The sequence below is a fragment of the Branchiostoma lanceolatum genome, chromosome 14, assembly GCF_035083965.1.
Source record: "Branchiostoma lanceolatum isolate klBraLanc5 chromosome 14, klBraLanc5.hap2, whole genome shotgun sequence".
Classification (NCBI taxonomy): Eukaryota; Metazoa; Chordata; class Leptocardii; order Amphioxiformes; family Branchiostomatidae; genus Branchiostoma; species Branchiostoma lanceolatum.
Genome location: NC_089735.1, coordinates 13,168,992 through 13,193,741, shown reverse-complemented (window position 1 = coordinate 13,193,741; position 24,750 = coordinate 13,168,992). Strand labels below are relative to the sequence as shown.

The window sequence follows — 24,750 nt, the reverse complement described above, 5'->3', positions numbered from 1 at the left end:
CTTCGCGATAACCCGCGGCATCAGCGGACCATTAATTGTCTTGTTTAACCAGGTGTCACACAGGGGCTAATGTCTAAAGGTCATAATTTTGAGACTTATATACTATCTGCATGGACCTACTCTAACGTATATCTACTGTTTTTACCGTTCATTGTGAGATATTCCATTGTGCATGTCCGAGAAGGTTATGCAGAGGGTAGCGTGTGTGTGTGTGTGTGTGTGTTTGTTTGTAACAAACAGCATAACTCAAGAAGGCTTGGATGGATTGTCTTGATATTTGGTAGGTGGGTAGATCTTGATGAGACATGGAAATGATTAGATTTTGGGTCCCCTAGCGGCTTGTTACGGTACTGCAGCTGAACTTCCTGTTTTAATATCTCGTAGGGTATAGAATCTGTAACGTAATGCCGGCAACCTTACGGGATAACAAGACTTTAGTATGTAGATAATGTTATTCTTTTCTTACTTTCTCTCTCACTCCCATTGTCATTTAGAAGAATCCACATGGAGTTTCAATCTCTCCCCAACTTTCGCGCCGTGGTTGCCGGGAAGCTGTACCGCAGCTCAACCGTTGACAACGTCACACCAGACGACATAAAAAAACTGTCAAATCTCGGCATCAAAACTATAGTCGACTTGCGATCCATTGAAGAATTCAACGAATCCAGCGCTCCGAGGCTAATGGATAACACATTTCAGGTGGTTGAAGTGGAGGTACAGGACCGTAAACCTCAACCAGCAGAGCTCCGCTTGTCAGTCAAAGAGACGGGGTCGCACCAAGACAAGAGGCACTACTTATTGAGTTGCTACAACAGGCAGTTTTTTACGGGAGTTCTACAGCGAAAGCCTTGGTACCTTAAGATATACATCATTCTTACTATGATCCTGGCATGGCTCGTTGATACTGCTCTGCGTACCAAAAGTATTTGAAAAAAGTGACAGTCACCATCGTGCTGTCCATGGACCAAGGGATCCTTCAATGGTACAAGGACATGGTGGACTTTTCGACTGGGAGCATGTTTGCAGGTACAGTAAATTTGCATTCATAATGATAATAATAATGATTTATTGGCCAGAAATTACCCGTGCAATGGCAGCCAGTGCTGAATTGCTGCAGGGTTTACAATCATATAATACAGAACAGATACATATTTGCTCCACACTTTCACTTTGTGGAACTGCCGCAAGGGTCTGGCCAGCAGGTGACCTCAATATGACCTTCCCCAACCGAAGTCAGGTACCCATTCACACCTGGGTGGAGTGAGGAAAGTCGGGTAAAGTCGTGCCTTTCCCAAGGACACAACATCGGGGCATATCGGGGTTTCGAACTCGGGACCTCTCGGTTCTGGGAGAAACACTCTACCGATTGTGCCACACGATGCTAGCAACATGTACATGTAATGATCTTTATTTCAAGGCTAGAGATTCTGCTGTTTCTTTTAGCATTTAAATCACAGCAGTGTCCTTCATTTGCATTTGTTGATAAACTTGCCTTTTCTACTTTTTTTCAGCCCTGAAGATTTTATCGGACCCACAAAACCAACCGGCTATAGTCTCCTGTAAATACGGCAAAGACAGGACGGCAATCATTGCTGCGTTGGTACAGGGAATGCTGGGTAGGAAGAAAGCAGACATCATTGAAGACTATCACAAATCTGAGGTCAGGGAGTGCCTACTACATGTACTAGTTTCATCTGATATGGACTATATATATGACTAGACCTGTCCTTAGTGCTAAATGCAAAGTCCCTAAAAAAAGCCTTTAGCCTAAGGGCTGTTTTCAGAGAGGAGAAAAAGATGGACTGCTGAACTAAATCTGTATGATATTTTAGTAATGTATGGGGTCTTGGGGATTTGATTGTATTGCATACCCGGTAAACCGCATGAAGGCATAACACACCAGCTTTGTACTGAAGAGTACAAGCTGCATATCCGGACCGATCTATATGATCCACACACACTGGGAAGGATCCCTACTCTTTTCGATAAGTGTGTTGGGTTCTTTAGCGTGCTTGAGGTGTGGCTCTCCTCAAACACGGGACCTCCATTTAACGTTGATTTGGACCATCCAAGCTGTCATTTTAACATTTCTTAAAGGCAACCAAAGCAATAGTAGGGACCAAAAAATGGAAATAAAAAAAATGCTGAGATCTATATTTATTTATAGTGACATTTACTAACACTGTCTTGCACATTTGTGTAATAACTTCATACTTTGAGGATTTTTAAAACCATGTAGAAACATGCCATATGATGATCCAAGTATTGGGGGGGGGCATTAATTCCAACTTTGTAAAATACGCACTTCAAAAGATGGATATGGTCTATCTAAGCACAGAAATCACAAAATTTGGGCAATCATAGGAGTCTAACCCCCCTGTACATACCCCTTGAGTTTTGTGAGCCTACAAAAACCCCGGCAATGATTTTCAGTGAGTTCTCACATTACAACTAAGTTACATATTTGCATCATGGACGTTGCTATACGTACATTGTGATAGTGTTGTTTGAACTAACCATGTATAGAAATGACTAGATAAATTGATTTTCAAAATCCGATTTTTTGGGCCTAATATTGCTTGGGTTGCAATTAACTAAACTAGAGTTAAGTATTTGTGCTTCATATACTTCAGGTTTGCTATTTTAGTTCAGCGATTACAGGGTCTTTTAATAAATATAAATTGGTATTGAATTTTTCTTTCTATACGAGTCGAATGTGTACGCAAACCTTTAATTGTTTGTTGTTGTTTTGTTTTTAAGGAAGGGACCAAATCATTATACCAGATGATGTATGATGAGGTTATTGCGAGGTTTGATGCACCAAAGTCCTACCTTGGGGCCCGCAAGGAAACCATGCAGAAACTCCTGGAGTATATTGATCAGAAGTATGTCATCCACCCTTTTTCGTCTATCTTGCAATGCATGTCACATTTGTCTTTTCAGTTGTTGGATGAAACAGTGAGAGCCTCACTATTAGCCTCCTTCGCAGACTTCCTAGAACGGCGGCGTATATATTTGGGGAGGGGGGGAAGTGATAATCTCCAAGCAGATCTATAGGTTGCGAAGACCGTATCCAACTGGCAGAAAGAAGTTGCTTTTGCAGCCCAACTTGGATATACAAGCTCCTTCTTCCAGTTGGATATGGTCTTTGCAATCCATTGTGCCTGATTAGAGGCTAGGGAGGTGATCTGATTTCTTACACGGGCCAAGGTTCTCTTATGCCGGCAAGGGAGTTTCGCTACTTTCGAGTTTCATAGACTGGCGGTCGTCCCTCGGCGACATAACTCCCTAGGCAGCGAAACTTCTTTGCCAGCATTAGAGAACCTTGGCCCGTGTAAAAAATCGAGTCACCCCCCTCCCCAGATATATACGCCGCTGTTGTAGGAAGTCTGCGAAGGAGGCTACCTCACTGTATACAAATCCACTATGAGGGAAAAATCATGAAGCTGACAGACTTTCCGCACTATTTGCCTCCACAGGTATGGCTCTGTGGAATCCTACTTGCTGTCCATTGGTTTCTCCATGGAGGATTTAAAAGAGATGAGGGGAAATATGCAGGGATAGCAGATCAATTTCACTGTACTCCCCACAAGCCTGAACATGAAAATATCCCATAGGCCACATCAAGTTGATTTCTTGGTTAACGAAATTTTAAAAAAATGCTAGATTGGAAAATCAACATGAAAACAGAATCACAGAGGAAAGTACTTTGGTGCACACAGTTTCAGGGAGTGAACAGGGTCAGGTGCAAGTTTTCACCCCAGCTGTCTGTTTTAATGATGTCCTTGTGCTAAAATTTAAAAAAAAATTGTTAACCAAAATATTAAATTAGTGTGGCCATAGCTCTTGGCATGTATATGCATGTCATTGTCAACAAAAATTGAGAGTATACACATTTTTTGGGAGCAGAAAGATAAACTTTATGCAAAACTTGAAGAATAGTTTATATATAACATGTGAATCAAGATATCAGTATGTTGTACCATCAGCTTTTGTCGATATTTAGATGCGAATAAAATACAGATATAGTCACTGTATTTCATGTTAATACACTGCTAGACAGCTACATGTATGTACATGTATAGTCTATATTAGGAAAACACAAGTGTTATCTAATAACACTAGTCCAGAACGTATATGACTTTTAATTTCTGTTAGCATAGAATGAATACTTCATTTTGGATGTCGATTTGGATGTCAATACAGAATTCAATCTTTTCTCAACTTCTTTTTTCATTATATTGTTTTACAATGAGTGATGGGGCAAGGGCTATATCAAACTTAACCTTTGGCAAAAATGAAACTCATACATCTCACTTTTGTACCATCTTCCTGAAAGCAATATTAAAGTACAATGTAAGTGGTAAACCACAAAAAATAGTAACTGTGATCAATCCAATCAGTTTAAACAGACTTAACTTGCGTTAAACTTGGCACATGGAATGCAATGCATATGATTAAACAGTTTGTTTAGCTCACCTTTGTAGTCTGTATGTTTGATATCTATACTTCAACTCAAAGCAATAAGTAGTGTAAGATACAATACAAACCAATTTGTAGCAGATTTTATATTATCTAAATTGAAATTAAATGAAGTTAAATGCCATGAAGGACAGTCTACAATTGGTACGATTCAACTCATTTTCTTCTGGGTACACACTACATTAAAGGTGGAATTTCAGATGTTTCCTCCTTCAAAATGTATCTAGTTGATTAATGTGCCTCCTGTCTGTTGTCTGTATCCTATTCTATTAGAGCTGTGTACCTAAACAAATTTAAGGTACAGGTACACGGGTTTAGGTACAGGTCCGGACTTGTTCAGAAAATGGTAGATTTTCAATAAAGATAAAAGCATGTTTGAACTGGTAACAACATAATATTTAATTGTGCTTGGTATTATTTCTATGAAACACAGATAATTTGACTACAGCCTTGCAAATGTGTTTTGTGTGCTGGAGTAAAGTATAGATGTGGCTTTAGTGCAATGCCACGGTAATTTCATAGTAATTTTATCTGTCAATGTGGCCACCTGAGTCAGGCTTGACAAGTTGACCTGATCAGTACCGGTTCAGTACCGGTACACGGTCACCAGGGTTCAGGTATTTTGGACCTGTACCTACTAGTAATTGATTGTACCCGGTACTGTATTGGTACAATGTACTGGTACACAGCTAGCTCTCTACTGCTGCCTATTTTCTGTATTCTAGTCTATAGTACCCCTCTAGTTTCCCTGTTGCCTGTCAGGCATACTGGTCAGCAGGTTAGAGTATGAGAATGTGCACAGTTGCTTTTCTGCCCCCCCACAAATCAACAGATCCGGAGTGGACCAGTCTGCACACAGCAGTTTCTCTCTGTGTCCTGACATGTTGTACAGCGGCGCTCGCGGGCTGCGCGTGTCCCACAGCTTTAGCGTTTTGTCGTACGAGGCCGAGATGAGGTGATACTGGTTTGTCGGGGACCAGGCTACGGCGGACACCCACCCTTGGTGCGCTGTGAGCGTGGACTCCACCAACACACCCTTCTGACTTCTCAAGTCCCAGAGGCGAACGTGTCTGTCCGAGCTGCCCGAAGCAAGCAGGTGGCTGAGATTGGAGTAGGAAACAGAGTGAAAGGCCTTGGATCCTGTTAACGTCTCTTTTGGGACACCAGCCTCCGCATCCCACGTTCGGATGGTGTGGTCCCATGATGCACTGCACAAGGTGACGTCATCTACCCAGGCGACTGATGTGACGGCTTCGCTGTGCCCCTGTAGTGTCATTAGTGGCGTTCTTGTCGGTCCAAGCTGCTCCTGCTTTGCCTTCTTCTTGCCTCGTGGACGTTCTTCCTCCTCCTCCTCCCCTGCATCACCCAGGGACCAGAGTTTTATCATCTTGTCCCAGGAGCCACTTGCAAACCTGTCTGCTGTTGGGTGGGTGGCCAGGCAGTCAACACTGCGAGCATGCCCCCTACAGCACAGGCTTGGTACTGCAGTCCCACCCTCCCTGTCCCAGTCCCACAGGACGATGAGCTGGTCCTGTGAGGCACTGAGGAACTGCCCACCGGTTGCTTCCTGCTTGACCCATGCCACTGCCTTGACCGGCTCTGTGTGTCCAGTTCCTGTGACCAGGCTCTGACCTGTTCTAGTCCATACTTGGACGGTAGAGTCATAGGACCCAGAGAGGATACAATCTCTGTTACCTGTAATTCAGAAATAACATAGGGGTAAGGTCAGGTTTGAAAAAAAAAAAAAACATGAATTTTTTCCCCTTTCATTTTTCCATAGTTTGTGGTTGGGATGGTGATGCAAGAGAACAATAGGGGGGGGATTACCATGATTTTTTTTACAGGTTTGCGTAGCAAAACCTTTGTTGGATCCATTGGCATGTTTGGTGGCCGCCAACTTGATTTTGTGACGTCACAGGTTCGCCATGCCATTTCATTGGGCGGGGTGTTTTTTTGGGTCGCTAGCGTTCTCTCTATTTTTAACAAATCGGCACACAACTATCACACATTCAACTCAAATAAAAATTCAATACCAATTCATATTCATCAAAAGACACCGTAATCGCTAAACTAACATAGCAAACCTGAAGTATATGCAGGACAAATACTAGTACTTAACTCTTGTTTTTATTTCGCCTCCCTTGTTTTTGCTGTCCTTGTTTTACGTCTATTATTTCGCAATCCATGGTTTCTAGGTGGTGGGTTTCAGGTTCACATCTGTGATCTCTCTAGGTTTTAAGATCTTCATGACTCATGGCTTAAGGTAGCAGCACACAGTATTTCGCCATGACCCCCGGAGTCTGTGACGAAGCGGTAAGAAAATAGTGTGCCCTAAACCTTGAACCATGTGTAAAAACGTTGATGTGAATGCCAGCGAGGCACAAACTTTACTGTATGGCAGTATGATAAGTGGGCTTTTAGATCATACGAATGAGATTGTGAAGTTTTCCCATTCAGCGTATAAATGCGCGTGACTTTTGCAGCTGCCTGCCGAGGTGAATCAGCTGCAGCTCCGTATGACCCCACATCAAAGTGGCCATGAAATTGTTATGAAACAATAACTTTTTTTTGTTTTCAGTTATTTTGTAGATTGTACCATTGACTTCAACATATTCGTTTGTCGTGATTTTGTAGGGTAACCTACTATGATTTTATCCACGTCGATGTCGGTCACTTTGTGGTGCTTAACTATAGCAACCCCATAGGCCGAAAACTGTGTACTGCTACCTTAAGGTCGCAGAACACAGTATTAATGGGCGACCCCCGTGGACAATAGTAGTTCGGGTACGAAGTAGTGCGTCACATTGCTTGAAAAGGCCGTAGTTTTTTTTTTTGTGCACGTTAGCGAGGCTGAAACTGTGGTGAATGGCAGAGGAATACGTCAGTTTTGAGACAGTACGAGTTTGATTACGATGTTTGTTCGGTCGGGTTGGATTCGCGCCTCGATATTGTTACCGCCCGACTAATGTAAGTCGCCTGCAGTACGTTGACCTCCGCTGGGGTCATATCAAAGTGGCTTTTAAAAGAGAACGAGCCGGCAAATTTAACCTCATTTTGCATGCATTTTGTAGATTGAACCTTGAAATCAAACATATAAAAATCTGGCACCCTAATTGTGCACCTTTCTATAAATTTTCAAGCGTCGAAGCTTCTCACCTTGGGATCCTTAACTATATAAATCCCTATAGGAGAAATACTGTGGTCTGCAACCTTGACCTGACTTTTCCTAACGTTTCCGCCCCCCTCCCCACTTTGGCGCTGGACAAATCAGGACATGCACCCAAGCTAACTCGCACTATACCAAGTTGTACAAACCTTGAACGCTGCTTATCCAGTCTTCCTGTTGGATAGTTGTGCTTGGTTCTGGTGCTGGTTGCCGTAACAAGAACTCGACGGACACAACTCTTTCTGCAGTCAACGACTTGTTCTGCATGTGCGTGTTGAGAGGTAAACGTAGGAACTCGCCCTCGACCAAAAAGTCGAAGTCCCTCCGCAAGCTTTCCCCATCGCCATCGGCGGAATTCAGGAGCCCGTTGATGAGATCGTTGAGTTCTAGAGTGGTGACAGTCGCAGGGACGGAGAAGACGTCCTCGCTGACGGTGAACTGAGGTTGTTTTGTGAAGAACTTTGCCTGCACGTGGGGCCCGGACGACGCCATTTTGTCCACAAGCCTTGGCTAGTCAGATGGCATCAAAACGTAAAGATCTAGACCTGTAAAACGCGATGGTCATATTTCATACAAACATACGAGCATTTACACATCTTACAAATCATATTTCGGCTTTGTCAATTATTTTGTAGGAAAATTCATGCAAATAATACACTCAAGTCAGCAAATGCAGCTTTATACGGTTTGCAGCGGTTGGTTAATGAAAGTTAGGTCAAACAGGGGTCAAACAGGGTCAAAACGTCAAAGGTCAAAACCACCTGTGGAGTCACAAGTTTGGTTCGGTATCATGATCAGAGCCGAATAGATTTTAGATAGATCCTAGATAATGAATGAATGAATAAATGAAGACCTTTATTGCACATTTCTGGCACACTTGGCTAAGTACAGGTCACAGCAAAACAAAATACAAGTACAGTTAACGGATATAAAAGAACATGACTATCATTAGATAAATTCTACTTCTCGCTTTTCGGTTATAGTAACAGGGTGCGAAATACCCGGTTGCGCACTTGCGCCGCGCAAGCACATTTTGCTTGGCGCAACTAATTCCCACACGCAGCTAGCGCAGTGCGCAACCCAAGATTATGAAGCCTGAGAACCCAATTTGAGCCGAGTAAGCTCACAAAAACAGTGTCACTTTCATAAAATTCAGTAAATTTTCAATTGAAACACAGAAATCAACACCTTTTTGTTCTAAACCATCCAAACCTGTTCATAGATCGTGAAATTAGCGCTGGAAAAAGGCGAATAAACTGCCGTCGGCAGTGTCGGCAAATCAACATGGTCACCATGTGGTGTACCCTTGAAGTCTCCTGAACATGCAAATAAGCTACTTTTCATGCAAATGAGGTACTCTCATGTAAATGAGGTACTGTTGCCCATCAAGTCTTCCAAACATGCAAATGAGGTACTCTTTCATACAAATGAGGTACTGTCTCATGTAAATGAGGACACTACTCTGGCATGTAACGTTAGATGAGTTTGACACTGCAGGTTCATTAAAGTTTGATAATGATTCCAACACAGTTACTAGTTTATTTGTAGGGGCAAAATTAAGTAATTTTTCTTTATTGATGTTGTATTGTTGTAAAAAAAAATATACAAAACTGATTTGAAATACTGTACTGTTTTGGTGTTTACTTCTGACAGTATATAAGTTTGCATGAATATTTTTTTCAAATTACTTTCCAGGATGTTAGTGAATAGATAAGTTTTAGAGTTATCTATTTACTTATCATTCAAGGTTATGTGAATCATTACTTGCCTTGTTCCAAGTAAAAAAATACCATTGTGTATTTTTCAACTTGTTGAACTTGAGGCACCGGGGCCCCCGGATAGGGGCCAGCCGGGGAACCTATGCCCAATTTTTTCGAAAATTCCAATATATCACTCCCGAAAGATGTCATTTTTAATGTCACCGCATATGGTGAATGTAGGTGGGGCAACCTGAAATTTTGATGTGCAACCTAGCTTTTCCCCCAGGTTGCCCGCCGGGCAACCTGGCTCAAAAAAGTATTTCGCACCCTGTAGTAGATATAAAAGAACAGACCTGTTTTTCAATGGGAGGTTTGTCTAGTTGCATTAGCAATATGAATTTTGGTACAGTACTTAAATGTGTGAAGTAGAGAAATAGGTTTTCTACAATATACAGTTCATTTCTTTCTTTGGTATATAATCCACATTCTACCACAAAATTTTATTCAAAGTACAATGTTTACATAATCGTTGTTCTAGAGGAGTGCGGGTATGTCTTCCCGTTTCAACATGTAGTTTGTGGCAGCTGATTCTTAGTCTTGTGACTGCGTTCCTGTCCCTCATATTTGAAATACTTAGATATTTTTCTTCTATACACGTAAATACGCAGACTTGCTGTAACGTTACATGCACAAACTTGTAGGAGCATGCATGGGTTAGATAGCTAGGTTGGAGAAGGTCCAGCTATTCTTGTTCTTCTTGTCCTGGCGCACGAGAATATTGAACTTCTCCTCTTTTTTCTGTGGCACTTTGTCAGTTGCGATTTTTTTTTAGTTAAGTGATGGCCTTTACCATTTGAGAAAGTCTTAATACGAGTAGTGTTTAAAACTCATTTGCGATGTGCGGTTTGCCATTGAGCATGACGGTATTTCTTTTCACAGGGTAGCAGTAACTATCACATATTTTCATGTGTTGCAAATAATTTGAAATGAGCCCATAGCTAAGAGGAATGAGAAAACAAAACAAATGCAATAAGATACGCCAATAACAATTACTCAAAGCAACTGGATATAATATGGTATGAATCACTTCTAATTAGTAAACAATTTCTGGCTTATATAACGTTACTTGCACATGTACTGTAATTTAATCATTAGCCCTGAGTTTTTCTGTCCTTCAAATATTGCGTGCCAAGCAGGATGCGATATGTTTGCCGAAAGATAAAGAAATTGATATTTACTGTTGCTTGTAAGTTCAAACCAGAGTGTTGTATACTAACTAAGCATACAGTTTGAGGCGTCTGTTGCAGTGGTCGGTATGGAGTTTGCTGTCGTGTTCCTTCTCCTTTTTAGGGCCGCAGTAGGTAAATATGGATAGAGTTAATTTGTTTCATCAGAGACGAGGTTATATTGTACGTACGGTATAAAATCTGAGAGAGCAAGTTGTTGCTACTCGTACTTGGTGAACATATGGTAGTGTCTTTTATGTCATGCCTGGTCCTGATACGGGTTTTCCGGACCGTGTGAAAACTATCCGTATCACATGAGGTTCTAGAGTTGTATCACACGGGCTTCCATAGAATACCACAAAAAAAACCTAACACCATATCAGCCCACAACGCGGAGATTATATATGCTATTTGGGGATTTTGCATTATTCTTGTAAAGCAGTTCAAACGCTAGCCTCCCTCGCAGACTTTCTAGAAAGGCGGTCGTCCCTTGGCGACATAACTCCCTCGGCAGCGAAACTCCCTTGCCGGCATTAGAGAACCTTGGCCCGTGTAAGAAATCGCGTCATGCCCCTCCCCCATCCTAAATATATACGCCGCCGTTCTAGGAAGTCTGCGAAGGGGGCTATTCAAACGCCCTCTGTCATATGGGTAAGTATGTCGCCATTGATAACAGAACGCACAAAGATGCTGACTTTTATTTCATGTTCCTGTTCTTTTGTGCCTGCGCGAAGCCTGTGATCCAGGCGAGTTCTCCTGTGAGGACGGGTCAGACTGCGTGACGACCAGCTGGCTATGCGATGGCTGGCAAGACTGTGACGACAGCTCGGACGAAGTACAGGAGAACTGCGACGGTAGGATTAGGAAACAGAAAATAGCGCGCGTTTGTGTTTGCGTGTGTGTGTGTGTGTGTGTGTGTGTGTGTGTGTGTGTGTGTGTGTGTGTGTGTGTGTGTGTGTGTGTGTGTGTGTGTGTGTGTTCGCGTGTGTTTGCGTGAGAGAGAGAGAGAGAGAGAGAGGATAGGACAGGAAGAATGGGAGAGGTTAAGCCCCCCTCTCACTGGACCGAGTACAAGTATGACTGAAAATACCAACAAATCACACAAAGCGTAAAAAGATTCGTTTTTTAACGATGAAATTCGTTTAGCGCGGTGCCAAACCGCTTGGTCGCAGCGAGGTCGCCAAGGTGTCGCGGGTCCAGGGAGAGGAGGGCTGAGGCGAGGAGAGGCCTTGGCGACTTATTCACCGTGACTTTTGACTGAGTTATTAGCAGTTCATTTCTTTGAAAGATCTTCACTAACTACCCGTTCAATCCTTTGTGTGTGGCCTACTCTTCAGCTCATCCCTACAACTGTGACGCCAACCAGTTTGAGTGTCCGAACAGTGGCCGCTGTATCCCGGATGTGTGGAGATGTGATGGTGATGACGACTGTTCGGACAACAGTGACGAACAGGACTGTTCTAGTACTGTGGGTACGTGGGCAAACCGTCTTGAATTATTGTACAATACACAAAGATTCATAAGTCCAATCGTTTGTGCACTGAGAAAGGTAGCTAGATAGCTAGCTATCAATCCATGTAATAGATTTATCTGCACGCGTGGTATCAGGCACTAGTGTAAGGAGCACAGGTGGTATAAACAAATGATGATAAAAGTTTATCGAAGTAAAATGCCCGTGAATTAAATTTCAACTGTTTGGATCAAAGTATTTGGAGCCACCGTACATGTTCTTTCAGTAGAAATCTTCCTATCAGTTAACTTTATCTCTTTACAAACTAAAAGTTTATAACAATAGTTTTTGTCCTGTAGCCCCTGGCGGAGCAGGTAGCAACTGCAACCACGTGCAGGAGGGTTCGGACTCGGGAACTATCTCCCTCTCTAACTACCAGGTGATACATATTCTCCGACATGATGCTAATTCTTTTGTCTGCGGCTGTGCTCGACAAGAATTTGACGATGTCATTTGTAGGTCTAAAGACATCTTATCTTAGACTACTTGTACTACTACATTATTTGTATCTGCCACACAAATGCAAAGAAATAAATAAATAAACATACAGACAAACATATGGCGTTCTTTTACACTACCTGGCATCACGTGTCACTATTATTTACCAGAACAACATGGACTGTCTGTGGACAATCTCGGTCAGCGCTGGCAACGCCATTATGCTGCAGTTCACCAGCTTCACGCTAGAGGAAGACTCTTTGTGCGAGTACGTAAGCCATCATAACGTCCCTACAAACACAGCAAAATAAAGAAGGGGCATATTTACAGGTTTGCGAAGCAAAACCTTTGTTGGATCCGTTGGCATGTGTGGTGTCCGCCATCTTGATTTTGTGACGTCGCAGGGTAGCCATACCATTTCATTGGGAGGGGTGTTTTTTGGGTTGCTAGCGTTCTCTCTATTCTAGTTTTAACAAATGGGCACACAGCTATCACACATTCATCTAGAACAAAAATAAAAAAATCAATACCAATTCATATTTATAAAAATAGCCCGTAATCGCTAAACTAACATAGCAAACCTGAAGTATATGTAGCACAAATATTTAACTCTAGTTGGATTTTTGAAATAAAATGGAACAACAATTTTGTTAAGTCAAATGAATGAGGTCAAACACATGCGACCCATATCAATACATTGCGATAGCAGTCATTTCATAAGTATATAGTTAAGGTTTTTTTTTTTTTTAACATAATCTTTATTCATTTTTGAAAAAAAAGACACAACAATACAATGTGGATATACAAAAAGCAACCTAAGCCAGGAAAGACAATTTGCATTTTCCCAACTAAATCAATTATAACAGTGCATATAACAGTATATAGTTAAAGTTAACAAACCGATAGTATTGGTGTGTCTAACTACATGATGCCACTGTCGACCGACAATGATGATGAGGCATTTTTCCTCTGATAGAAAACTTAACTAGAGTTAAGTATTTGTGATACATATACTTCAGGTTTGCTCTTTTAGTTCAGCGATTACGGGGTCTTTTAATGAATATGAATTGGTATTTTTGTTTAATTTTTATTTGAGTTGAATGTATGATAGTTAAAAATAGAGAGAACGCTAGCGACCCCAAAAAACAACCCTCCCAATGAAATGGTATGGTTACCCTGCGACGTCACAAAATCAAGATGGCGACCATCACACATACCAAAGGATCCAACAAAGGTTTTGCTACGCAAACCTGTAATTATATGATTACTAGAAAAACAAGAGAGAAAAAGCAAACAGCAAAGATACACATGTACAAACCCGTCTTCTGCGACACTTCCAATTTCCTGCCAGGACACATCACAAAGATTCAACCAAAGCCGTTTCTTGCTAATGCTACATAACTTACTCACAGGTACGACTACGTGGCTGTCTATGACGGACCGACCGTCAGCTCCCCACTGCTCGGGAAGTTCTGCGGCTCTACCCCGCCTGGACCTGTCCAGTCCAGCAGTAACCAGATCGTCGTCCGGTTCTACTCGGACTACAGCGGAGAGTACGACGGTTTTGAAGCCACCTACACCGCTGTGACACCTAGTGCTTAAAATCACACGATCTCCAAGCAGAGGTGAAGAGTTGAAAAGGCGCACCGCTACAAACCTCATCATCACTAGGGAGTCATTCCTATTAAAGGAGGAACTCCTCCCTTAAGAAAACCTTGAATAAAACTTGAGAAAATATTTTCTCGTATGGGTGATGTAACTGCGTCAAAATCAATCTAGCTCGATGAGGCATTGAGGGACGTTTAGATAATGATGGTATCTCCCCCAACGGTAGAAAGACGTATATATGTTGCAAACATAAGCGTAAATCACCTGATCCACATCAAAAGCCCTGTCTAAAAGCCCCTCTCCCCAAACAACAAAACAATTAGAGTTAATTTGTAGTAGACTGGTTTATTTCACTCAAGGTGGACAAAAACTGTTTGTAGCCCATGGGGCTAAACTGTACAGCTATTTACATCCACATTTGCATACATTATTATAAAAGTCACACATAATCATACAGCATTCTAAAAGTCATTAATAAAATCAATACTAATTGAATATAACCAACATTTTCCATTAAAAGACAAACGAAAATAGACAATATTTACAGAAAAGCTCGATTCGAGACGAGTCGAATTCAATTTAGGGCACAGGTCTATTACAATGCATTTAAAATGTTCAATAAAGATGGAACAGGGCTAGTTAGGTACCGCTTAGTCCCAGTAGGCAGTTTGTACAGTCGGGTATGTCTCAGATTCATGTTGTGTGGCTGGTTGACAGCTGGGGAAAGCCAGGTTGCATATCTACCTGATTTGGTAATCGCACGAGCAAAGTCCTGGCACAGAGTCAGTCTACGTTCAGATAGGCGTTGCAGGTTGAGAGAGACCAGGGCGTCGGAGTATGAGTGGAAATGGCTCCCCATCATGATTCTGCAGGCCCTTTTCTGGATTCTTTCTATACTGTCAGACTGTTTTTTTGTGAGTCCAGAATTCCAGCAGGGTGCGGCATATTCAAGAGTTGGTCTGATATATCCACAATACACAGTGACGAGGTCAAGGTTAATTTGTGCTACATATACTTCAGGTTTGCTTTGTTAGTTTAGCGATTACGAGGTCTTTTTATAAATCTGAATTGGTATTGAGTTTTTCTTTTATTTGAGTTGAATGTGTGATAGTTGTATACCGATTTGTTAAAAATAGAGAGAACGCTAGCGACCCCCAAAAAACACCCCACCCAATGAAATGGTATGGCTACCCTGCGACGTCACAAAATCAAGATGGCGGCCACCACACATGCCAACAGCTCCAACAAAGGTTTTGCTACGCAAACCTGTAACTATAATGTTATAGGCCCACAGGCGTCCATGGCACGGCTCAAACTTGTTCTGCAGAACGACTTTTGTCTTGACGTCAGTAAACACTATCTTATACGGGTGATGTAACTACATCAAAATGAATTTATCTCGATGAAACATTAAGGGACGTTTAGACAATGATATTATCTCCCCCACACAGATGAAGTCTTAAAGGTTCTATTGAGTTTAGAGATAATAAGAATTACGCCATCAGGTCGTCTGGGAGACCACTGTCTCTTAAGGCTGACCTGCTAACTCTTAATTAGAAAATACACAACTTACCGGAACCAACCGTGTCACTTTTAGAACACTGACGACAACACTTGGGTAAATATAGCTGGTGACACCAAAATGAAAAAAAATCGTATCATCCCCTTAGCAATAACTGCGAAAAGATTTTGTTTATTTTCTGCAGTGTAATTCTAACACAAAAACTGTCATGAAATACGGAAAATCAGATTACTAATGAAATATTCGATAAACACACGTTACAACGTATAGTCAGTATCGGATCATAATTACAACAGCGCATAAACTTTGCTAACTCCTCGGTACAAGCAAAGCAAAGCCCAGTGTTCATGAAGAATAGCCACAGATTATGCCTTGTCAGTTACACAGTGAGTATACTATCTGCAGCCTTTAAAATACTGTAAATGCATTTAACTTCGCGTGGTTTTTATTTCGCGGTAGTGAGAAAATGGAGCGTTCGCGATGGTTTTGAGTTCGCGTTTGAAACAGTAGTAGTGCTACAGTTATAGGTGGGCTAAATTTTTGAGGTAGTTTTAAGTTCGCGCTGAAAGTTCACCGCGAAAACCGCGAGCATTAAACCACCGCGAACATTTCTGCATTTACAGTAGAACGGACAGGCGCTTCAGAGACGCATGGACGTGGGCGTTAAACGTCAACCAGAGATGTTGGCCCAACTATTTAGAGATTCCCTCAGCACTTCTTTATTTGTTTGGTGTGCGACACTTTGAGCGCGAGCAGGTGTTCAAATTCCAACAGTTGCACAAGAAACATCCGTTCAGATAGCTGTTAAACACTTAGATGAGATAGGTACTATATACACACTTTGCCCCCGCCGCTATAAAAAGCACGAACAGAATGGGTCGTTCTCTTCACCTGTCATCGCCGGTAGATCGAACGCACATACAGCCATGAAGGTCTTTGCAGCACTTTTGCTATTTCTCGGAGTCGCACTTGGTAAGTAGGAGTCGTCTTTATATTTTTCAAATGTGATGAACTTTAGAAAAGTGTTTCTTTGAAAGAGATTGTTTCAAACGTTGTGAAAGCCCTTCACTACACTTGTAACTCAAAAACAACGTGAATTGTTCGTAGCTTGAAACAGAGTGATCTTCACCGAAACGTCAGCAGGTAAGATTCCTGGTTGTGTAAAAAGAAACTCCAAATATCCAGAGTGATCTTCAGTTAGGACGTGCAATGATGATTTGGTTAAAAAGTTCCAGGGATGGATTCGTAGAACATTAAAGGTTTAAGAATTAGATACATAGTCATTATCACTAATACTACTATTCACAAGAGCAATTTTTCGACAAAAGTCAAGCACATGCGACACAAACACAGACTTACTTTAGATTCATATTTGAGGCAAATTTTGTAAAACATATTCTATTGGTTACAGGGAGTTTCGCTACATTGTCAGATCAATGCAGTACTTTTCGCTCCATGGCAAGTCTTTTCGCTACATGGCACAAAGTTCTTTCGCTACATGGTATAAGTTCTTTCGCTAAATGGTTAGTTGTTTCGCTACATTTGAATGTTATTTCTCTAGATAGATTAGTAACGTTAGAAATGGTTTTACACCTACGTATTGTCAACCAGTAACACGTCCCAGCTGGTACCCAGTCAATGATATACAGTTTAACACATTTTTAAACTTTTCTTGTTAATTATGCAAAGTACTTCGCCAAAAATCTAATCATCTTGAGATTTCCCACATACACATCAACACACCAACTACGACAACAATCCATCCAGGCGTTCTCGACTTATACTAACAGACACAAAGACAAGCATCAAAACATACCCTTCTTGGCGAAGGCAATGAATGGAACATTGTCAACAACTGGGTACCATTCTATTTTGTAGCGTGTGAGAGCGACGAGTACAACTGTGGCGCCGGGAACGGCTACTGTATCCCCGACCACTGGGAGTGCGACGGATGGGACGACTGTTCGGACGGCGTTGATGAGTCCAACTGTAACAGTAAGTTTTTCAGTACCTCTCCATCACCAATGCATTTCAAACATTGGAGAACGAATATGTATGTAAATATAGATGTATTGTAAATATGCCTGCCAAGGTCATGAACTTAGGCATTATGGAAAGGGGTGTGTGTGGGGGGGGGGGGGGGGGGTACCGTGAGGACTGAGTAGTTGAAGTAGTATTGAAGTGAATGTAGTTTTGTGAAAAGTGGGTGTTGTAAGAAACACTCGAAAGACTAGTTGCTACCTGATATCGCTCCGCCGTCCTTTCTCTTTTCCTGAACGTTTCAAACGTTCGTACTCCATTGTTTCACAGCCTCGCAATGCGCCGTGACATTGTCGTAGTAGCTAGCTATGTATATATATATGTCACAGTAGAGATTGGAATCCAGTAGAGTCCGGAACTCTACTAGTAGAGATTGGAATTCCAATCTCTACTAGTAGAGACTGGAATTCCGATCTCTACTAGTAGAGTTCTGGATTCTACTAGTTGAGATTGGAATTCCAATCTCTACTAGTAGAGATTGGAATCGGGATCTGAATATTGGGATTCCAATCTCTACTAGGAGAATTCCATATTCTACTCGTAGAGAATGGAATTCTACCAGGACAATCTACAATTCCAATAGGAGAAATTAGGATTGCATCGAAAATATTTTGGAAAATAGACTGAATCATTTCACACAGGACATCTAAGATTTCAGCATAGCTAAGCCTACATTCACCATTACTATTTTAGGTGAGTTACTTCATGTTTTAGATATCTGATAACTTTGACATCAACTTTGGAACTGGCTTGGCAGGGGTGAATTAGCTCTTATAATATACCGAGTCACTAACGAACTGGAAAAACTGGGTGAGCATATTGAGTCACTAAGTTACTAACTCATAATGGCCCTATGCAAATGTCTCTCATTGACACACATTATCAGTGGCATTTACAAATAGCCATTGACTAAGGTTGGACCAGACGGCTATCCCCATGGTTGCAATGTGTCTTGACAGAAGGTTTATTAGATATCTAAAACATAAAAGTGATTCACCTAAAATAGTAATGGTGAATGTAGGCTTACCTAGTTTGCTAAATTTTAGGTGTGAAATGATTCAGTCTATTTTCAAAAACATTTTGATGCAATACAAATTTCTCCTATTAGAATTGGAGATTGTCCTGGTAGAATTCCATTCTCTACGAGTAGAATATGGAATTCTCCTAGTAGAGATTGGAATCCCAATATTCAGATCCCGATTCCAATCTCTACTAGTAGAGATTGGAATTCCAATCTCAACTAGTAGAATCCGGAACTCTACTAGTAGAGATTGGAATTCCAGTCTCTACTAGTAGAGATTGGAATTCCAATCTCTACTGGTAGAGTTCCGGACTCTACTGGATTCCAATCTCTACTGTGACATATATATGCCCTTTAAAACCGTGGAGCTACAATGTGTTCTTGAAGTTTATTACAGTGCGGACTCACATGCACAGTCAGTTGACCCAAAGAAAAGCACGTCACGATAGAGTCCTGAAAAAATAAGTGACCGGTGAAAACTCCTGTTATCACAGGTGGAGGTCCTGCGGAACCTGACTGCATTTTGGCCCACCAACGCCCTTGCGACAATGCCGGCTGTGTGCCGCTAAACTGGGTGTGTGACGGCACGGATGACTGTGGCGACAACAGCGACGAGCAGAACTGCCCTGGCGTCGACCCAGGTGACAAATGCTCTTAACGGTTACCTCCAAAGATAAAATAACGTTTTGTTTTCACCTGTACTGTACAAAGGCTGTGATGCCATGTTGAAGATAAAATATCAAGTCTCGTCCTAAGTCTCGTGTTCTCGCGAGACTAGGATACTCCGTGATTAAGATGTACAGTAGACATTGAACATTTGGAGTTGCGTATCTCATTACCTTTTCAAGTCACTGATTGATGAATATTCTCGTAACAAGATTTTCGAGAAATGACATGTCTTATGAAAAAGAAACGTCTTGGGCTGCATATAAAGGAATCGTATTAATAAGCGTCTTCTTTCTGTAAAAAAATGTTAACCTTTCTTAACCATTTACACTACCTCATCCTTACTTGTGGCTGTTGCCTTTGCTGTTAAGGGATTTTTGGCGACGCCACAGGGGCGAGCCTAACAGTTTATCATACGTCCGATTCGCAAGAATTCCCAGAATTGTATTTCTGGAATTCGTCCGCGCATGCGTAGTTTCAACATCAGTGTATTCCCTGTGGAATTTGTTTTGAAGTTGCCTTTTCCTGTTAAATTTGAAAGTAGCACATGTGGCAACCAGTTTATTCTGATTGCTTCAGGCCCGTTCAACCCAAGCCAGTGTTCTAGCAGCCAGTTTGAGTGTTCTAACGGCAACTGCATCTACGGCTCGTGGGTCTGTGACGGGGACAACGACTGCGGTGATTACAGTGACGAGCAGAGCTGTTCTGGTAGGTCTCGTCTTGTTTAGATACTAGGCATCGCCCCTCAGATGGGTTCAAGCGCATAGGGAGGTGCGCTGCGCTGTACCTAGACCTACGGGTTAGATACCACAGTCAGACTTGTGCATAGGAAGCCATGCCTGTTCAATGCACTGAAAAAAGTGCTCAGAAAAGTACTTACTGACATTGCAAGCCCTAACATTTCTTATGCACCAGAAAGCCACAACTGTCTACTTTAGAATCATGCAAAGAAAACAGATAATTGACCAATCGCTCGGGACAGCTGACAGAAGAAAACAACCCTCAATTTTGACCTACTTCTAGGCTGGCACAGTCCACTCAGATAATGTGAAACCAAACCACTAAGCTATCTCCTTACGCCAACTAAACTACTGAAACGAACAAATTTTGACAAAAATGGGAAAGCTTAGACCCTACCTGTTCCTTTTAGCCCCAAAAGGCTCCAAAATGGACCAAAATTTTCCAGAAAAAGAAGGGTTTTCAAAGGTTTAGTTAAGGGGCTATGTGTTCCCATTTTTTGCACTGCGCAACGCACCTATGACGTCAGCCCTACGGTCAGTTTCCACTGGAACACTGGGCAATAACAGCATCTCTCCAGACCTTTGCTCTCTATCCCACATATCATTTGCCTGGACTAGCACTTTTAAAAGTTGTAAACGGAAAAGACTGATTTGTGTCAAATGTTTCGCCGCAGACCCCAATCCAGACCCCAATCCCGCATGCCCCGGTGGCCGGTTCGAGTGCGACAACGGCCGCTGTATCCTGGCGCACTGGGAGTGTGACGGCTACGACGACTGCAGTGACAACAGTGACGAGGACCATTGCCCCGGCGGCGGAGGTCGGTACTGCATGATTTCAGTTGGCCTCTGTGGTGTAAATTGCACATACGACAGCAAGTTATCAAACACTGCACGAAATGGCCTCGGATCCTGACGTATCCTGAAGTATCCTGACGTGATCCGGAACTTAAGATCCGGAAGAATCCGAACGGATCCAGGGCCGTATATTTCTCGGCAGGCTAATAGGCATCCAAATATTGGAACCCAAGGTACCACTTACACAATGTGTGTAAGAACGTACTTACACAACTCAAATATGCAAGTGGTACCTTGAGTCCCAATATATGGATGCGCATTAGCCTGCCGAGAAATATACGGCCCTGGATCCGTTCGGATTCTTCCGGATTTTAGGTTCCGGATCACGTCAGGATACTTCAGGATCCGAGGCCATTTCGTGCAGTGAAAGCTATGTCTTTAGCATGATTTTGGAGGCCCTTCCCACAACCATGTATTGAGTCCGGATCGTGCCAGCGAACACGTAATACAAAGTTATGATATCGGAACGTATACATGTAGATTAGGAGGGGACAGAACGCTTCAAAAGTGACTGGTGGGGAAAATTATTCATCCATAATGGAGGGAATAGAACTGTGAATTCTAAAGACGTCTGTGCTGAAGCAGAAGCTTTGACAAATAGGAGTCTACATGTAGCCGTTAAGGTAGCAGAACACAGTTTTAGTAGTACGGCTAGATTCTTGAAGGCCTGGTAGAAAGTCGCATGTGAGAGGCAGCCAAGTGTAAACTATGCTGCGTGGTATAGTATTGTGTCGACTTTGAGTCTGTATGATTTGGATTATGAAGGTTTTCCAAAGTGTGTATAAATGCGCCTCATGACGTAACTGTCTTTTCGGGTGAGCTGGCTGCAGTTTTTTTACCTGCGCAGAGGGGCATTTCAAAGAGGGCGTCAAAACGCGATACGCCGACATAATTTTTTGTTTTTGAGTTATTTCTAGGTTGTACCCTAAAATCAAACATATTCGTTTTTCGTATTTCGCAAGTGCATCGCACTACAATTCTTACCAGTCAGAAGCTAGTTACCTTGAGGCCATTAACTATAGAAATCCCCTAGGCCAAAAACTGTGTTCTGCTACCTTAACGTATTATATCTTCACAGGTATCAACCCGGTTGTGAACCCTGAGACGCCCTGCGGCGGGCAGCTGAAGGAAGATGCCGGAGTCATCACCCATCTAGACTACGACCACGACATGAACTGCGAGTGGGAGATCTCCGTGTCCGCTGGCAACTACGTGTACATGGAGTTCACCTCCTTTGAGCTAGAGGGCTCCAGCAGCTGTCGGTAGGTTCCGTTTATAAGGAGCTCTTAAAGGAAAGCTATACAAAAAATTGAAAATCATTCTATGCTATGCTTAATATATTCCAAAGTCAAATTCTTACTTGAAGTTGTTTCACATAAGTCCGTCATAGTTCTGTGATTTTCCACAGTTTGCAACTTATGCCGTGCTGACGCCTTCTCGCCTGATAATTGAATTATATGACGTCAGTGTTTCAAATTTTTCACCTGATGATTGGATTATATGACGTCAGTGTTCTAAGATCCTTTTTGTATTTTTCCATTTTGCATTTCTTCGTATCTATTCATTCATCAAGATTTATGGTATAAGTTCAACTTATTTTCTATCGTCAATTTTGCTTAGTTTTGAGTTATGTACAATTTATGATATAATTTCTATTGTCAAGTTTCGAGGGAAGGCCCCCAAAAAAGCCACCTAGGCTCCTGCCCCCCCTGCATGTTTTTGTTTTGCCCTGTATATCTTTGTTTTAAACACTTATACATATGCGAATGAATAAACAACAATAAGCAATAAATCCTTTCAAGTTTTGCGGAGATTCATACTTGGAAATGACTTACTGTTTGCTTGTCTAATCTAGCAATTACTACTTGGAAATCTACGACGGACTTTAATTACTTTTTACGACGGCCCTAAGTTTTGCGCAGATTTGTACTTGGGAATGACCAATTTTTACAGGTTTGCGTAGCAAAACCTTTGTTGGATCCGTTGGCATGTGCGGTGGCCGCCATCTTGATTTTGTGACGTCGCAGGGTAGTCATACCATTTCATTGAGAGGGGTGTCTTTTTGGGGTCTCTCTATCTTTAACAAATCGGTATACAGCTATCACACATTCAACTCAAATAAAAATTCAATACCCATTGATATTTATAAAAAGACCCCGTAATCGCTAAACTAACATAGCAAACCTGAAGTATATGTAGCACAAATACTTAACTCTATAGTTTTGCTGTTGTTTGTCTAATCTAGTCGGGACTACATGTACTTCGCAATCTACGACGGCCTTTGTTTTGCACAGATGTGTACTTGGGAATGACCAATTCTTTTTGCTGTTGTTTGTGTAATCTAGCTATGACTACTTGGAAATCTACGACGGCCTTTCCAGCAGCGCCCCTCTCCTGGCCAAGCTGTGTGATGATGAGTTGCCCAAGCCGATCCAAAGCACAGGGAACCGCGTGTTGGTCCAGTTTACGAGCGATGGTAGCGTCCGTAAGGACGGTTTTGAGATGAGGTACTACGCTGTAGCGATAGATGACGGCTCTGGAGAGGGTAGCGGCTCCAGTGTAGTGGACGCACGCGACATGGATGCGTTCATCTTCTAAGCAACTACACGGGTTTCCTCTCTTTCTCAGCGGCTAGGGAAGCAATAGGAGAATTGTGAAATAAAGACACACAAAACTCATGTCCACTCGCCGTCTTGCCACGCCTTTGTTATAATTATATAATTTTATTTGCAAGTTCTTGCCCGAGGGCTAATTGCAACATGAAACAATTCATAGCAAGGGTATACTGTACAGATAGTGCGAGTTAACAATGTTGACAAGTAGAACACATGGCTATTCTAAAAACTACAAGTAGGACCTGGTCTTCTTCTTTACACTAAAAGCAAGTGTTCTTTGGTAAGAGTAACACGTAGGCATTATCAAACTTTAAGTAAAAAAAAAAACCCAGATCATTAAAGAAGGGACTTGGAGAGAAACTCTGAAAACTGTTTTAAAACTATTCTTATCCTCTCGTTCTGACCTACGTATACATAGAACAACTTTCGAGGCAGATGTTAGTTGTTACGTCATTAAGGAAGATACTAGGTATTTGACCGGCAGAGACATTTGGTTATCTTGTTGTCACAGCATAAACAAACATTTCCTGCCCCTACAGATGTTATAGTTCCCAAACACATCAAGACCAAAAAACGCCCTAGTCATCAAATAAGACACTACTACATGATTCCTCAAAGAAGTTATTTATTTCATGTAAAATACATGTATATCAGACATAGCAGCAAGACATTCTCTGAAAATTGATAGGAAACATTGTAATCTAACCCTTAGCGCGTCACCACACCTAATTTGAGGCTTGGTATGAAGCATATACTATTAGGAAACAATATAAATTCATTATCAAGGCACATATAATAATAACTCCTACAAGGCACAGACTGTCATTCAAACTAGAGAGGCACAGACAAGAAAATGTATCAGTGAGTTAGCACTTTGAAATAAACATTGTCTCGATGCATGATTTCATTTTACAAAAAGAAATGGTACAATGTAAAAAAAGAAGATTAAATGAAAATAGAATACTAACTGGATATCTGAAAATAGATCGCTTCTTCTATAGATAGAAATTAAGGAATACATTTTCCTGTATATCAGATTTTGTTTTCCATATGAATAAAAACAGGTACCTCTTGCATAATTACAGGAAAATCATCAACAATATTATTGTCAGCCAGCTGGTCTCAGCATACTGAGCATAAGAGCATGGTTTTGTTTTGCCC

At 41.8% G+C, this 24,750-nt stretch overlaps 4 protein-coding genes across 4 annotated transcripts; 3 read left to right on the top strand and 1 right to left on the bottom strand.

The window, feature by feature from the left end:
• The first annotated feature begins 926 nt into the window (after positions 1–926).
• Positions 927–4,478, top strand: LOC136448596 (triple specificity protein phosphatase PtpB-like). The gene is made up of 4 exons (XM_066448235.1): positions 927–1,026; positions 1,512–1,660; positions 2,761–2,885; positions 3,480–4,478. The coding sequence occupies exons 1-4, from the start codon at positions 960–962 to the stop codon at positions 3,562–3,564; spliced, it is 426 nt and encodes a 141-aa protein (XP_066304332.1). The 5' UTR covers positions 927–959; the 3' UTR covers positions 3,565–4,478.
• On the bottom strand, positions 3,824–8,173 carry LOC136448594 (ribosome biogenesis protein wdr12-like). Its single transcript, XM_066448232.1, has 2 exons — positions 7,798–8,173; positions 3,824–6,177 (listed from the first exon to the last, which is right to left on the bottom strand). Exons 1-2 carry the CDS (start codon positions 8,138–8,140, stop codon positions 5,222–5,224), a joined length of 1,299 nt encoding a protein of 432 aa, XP_066304329.1. The 5' UTR covers positions 8,141–8,173; the 3' UTR covers positions 3,824–5,221.
• Positions 8,174–10,574: 2,401 nt separating this feature from the next.
• On the top strand, positions 10,575–14,259 carry LOC136448542 (membrane frizzled-related protein-like). Its single transcript, XM_066448145.1, has 6 exons — positions 10,575–10,709; positions 11,309–11,428; positions 11,912–12,046; positions 12,384–12,463; positions 12,693–12,790; positions 13,935–14,259. Exons 1-6 carry the CDS (start codon positions 10,664–10,666, stop codon positions 14,122–14,124), a joined length of 669 nt encoding a protein of 222 aa, XP_066304242.1. The 5' UTR covers positions 10,575–10,663; the 3' UTR covers positions 14,125–14,259.
• A 2,247-nt stretch (positions 14,260–16,506) lies between these two features.
• On the top strand, positions 16,507–23,652 carry LOC136448466 (low-density lipoprotein receptor-related protein 4-like). The gene is made up of 7 exons (XM_066448032.1): positions 16,507–16,624; positions 17,531–17,647; positions 19,208–19,354; positions 19,959–20,087; positions 20,794–20,937; positions 22,053–22,236; positions 23,320–23,652. The coding sequence occupies exons 1-7, from the start codon at positions 16,579–16,581 to the stop codon at positions 23,570–23,572; spliced, it is 1,020 nt and encodes a 339-aa protein (XP_066304129.1). The 5' UTR covers positions 16,507–16,578; the 3' UTR covers positions 23,573–23,652.
• Positions 23,653–24,750: the final 1,098 nt, after the last annotated feature.

What these genes read in the sequence shown, in the direction of transcription:
- LOC136448596 (XM_066448235.1), top strand. Translation starts at nt 960, where the DNA reads ATGGACCAAGGGATCCTTCAATGGTACAAGGACATGGTGGACTTTTCG. An exon ending in AAGACTATCACAAATCTGAG is followed by an intron (nt 1,661 to 2,760) that starts GTCAGGGAGTGC and finishes TTTGTTTTTAAG; the next exon opens with GAAGGGACCAAATCATTATA. An exon ending in CTGGAGTATATTGATCAGAA is followed by an intron (nt 2,886 to 3,479) that starts GTATGTCATCCA and finishes TTGCCTCCACAG; the next exon opens with GTATGGCTCTGTGGAATCCT.
- LOC136448594 (XM_066448232.1), bottom strand. Translation starts at nt 8,140, where the DNA reads ATGGCGTCGTCCGGGCCCCACGTGCAGGCAAAGTTCTTCACAAAACAA. An exon ending in CTGGATAAGCAGCGTTCAAG is followed by an intron (nt 6,178 to 7,797) that starts GTTTGTACAACT and finishes TCTGAATTACAG; the next exon opens with GTAACAGAGATTGTATCCTC.
- LOC136448542 (XM_066448145.1), top strand. Translation starts at nt 10,664, where the DNA reads ATGGAGTTTGCTGTCGTGTTCCTTCTCCTTTTTAGGGCCGCAGTAG. An exon ending in AGTACAGGAGAACTGCGACG is followed by an intron (nt 11,429 to 11,911) that starts GTAGGATTAGGA and finishes CCTACTCTTCAG; the next exon opens with CTCATCCCTACAACTGTGAC. An exon ending in GAGGAAGACTCTTTGTGCGA is followed by an intron (nt 12,791 to 13,934) that starts GTACGTAAGCCA and finishes ACTTACTCACAG; the next exon opens with GTACGACTACGTGGCTGTCT.
- LOC136448466 (XM_066448032.1), top strand. Translation starts at nt 16,579, where the DNA reads ATGAAGGTCTTTGCAGCACTTTTGCTATTTCTCGGAGTCGCACTTG. An exon ending in TGATGAGTCCAACTGTAACA is followed by an intron (nt 17,648 to 19,207) that starts GTAAGTTTTTCA and finishes CTGTTATCACAG; the next exon opens with GTGGAGGTCCTGCGGAACCT. An exon ending in CCATTGCCCCGGCGGCGGAG is followed by an intron (nt 20,938 to 22,052) that starts GTCGGTACTGCA and finishes ATATCTTCACAG; the next exon opens with GTATCAACCCGGTTGTGAAC.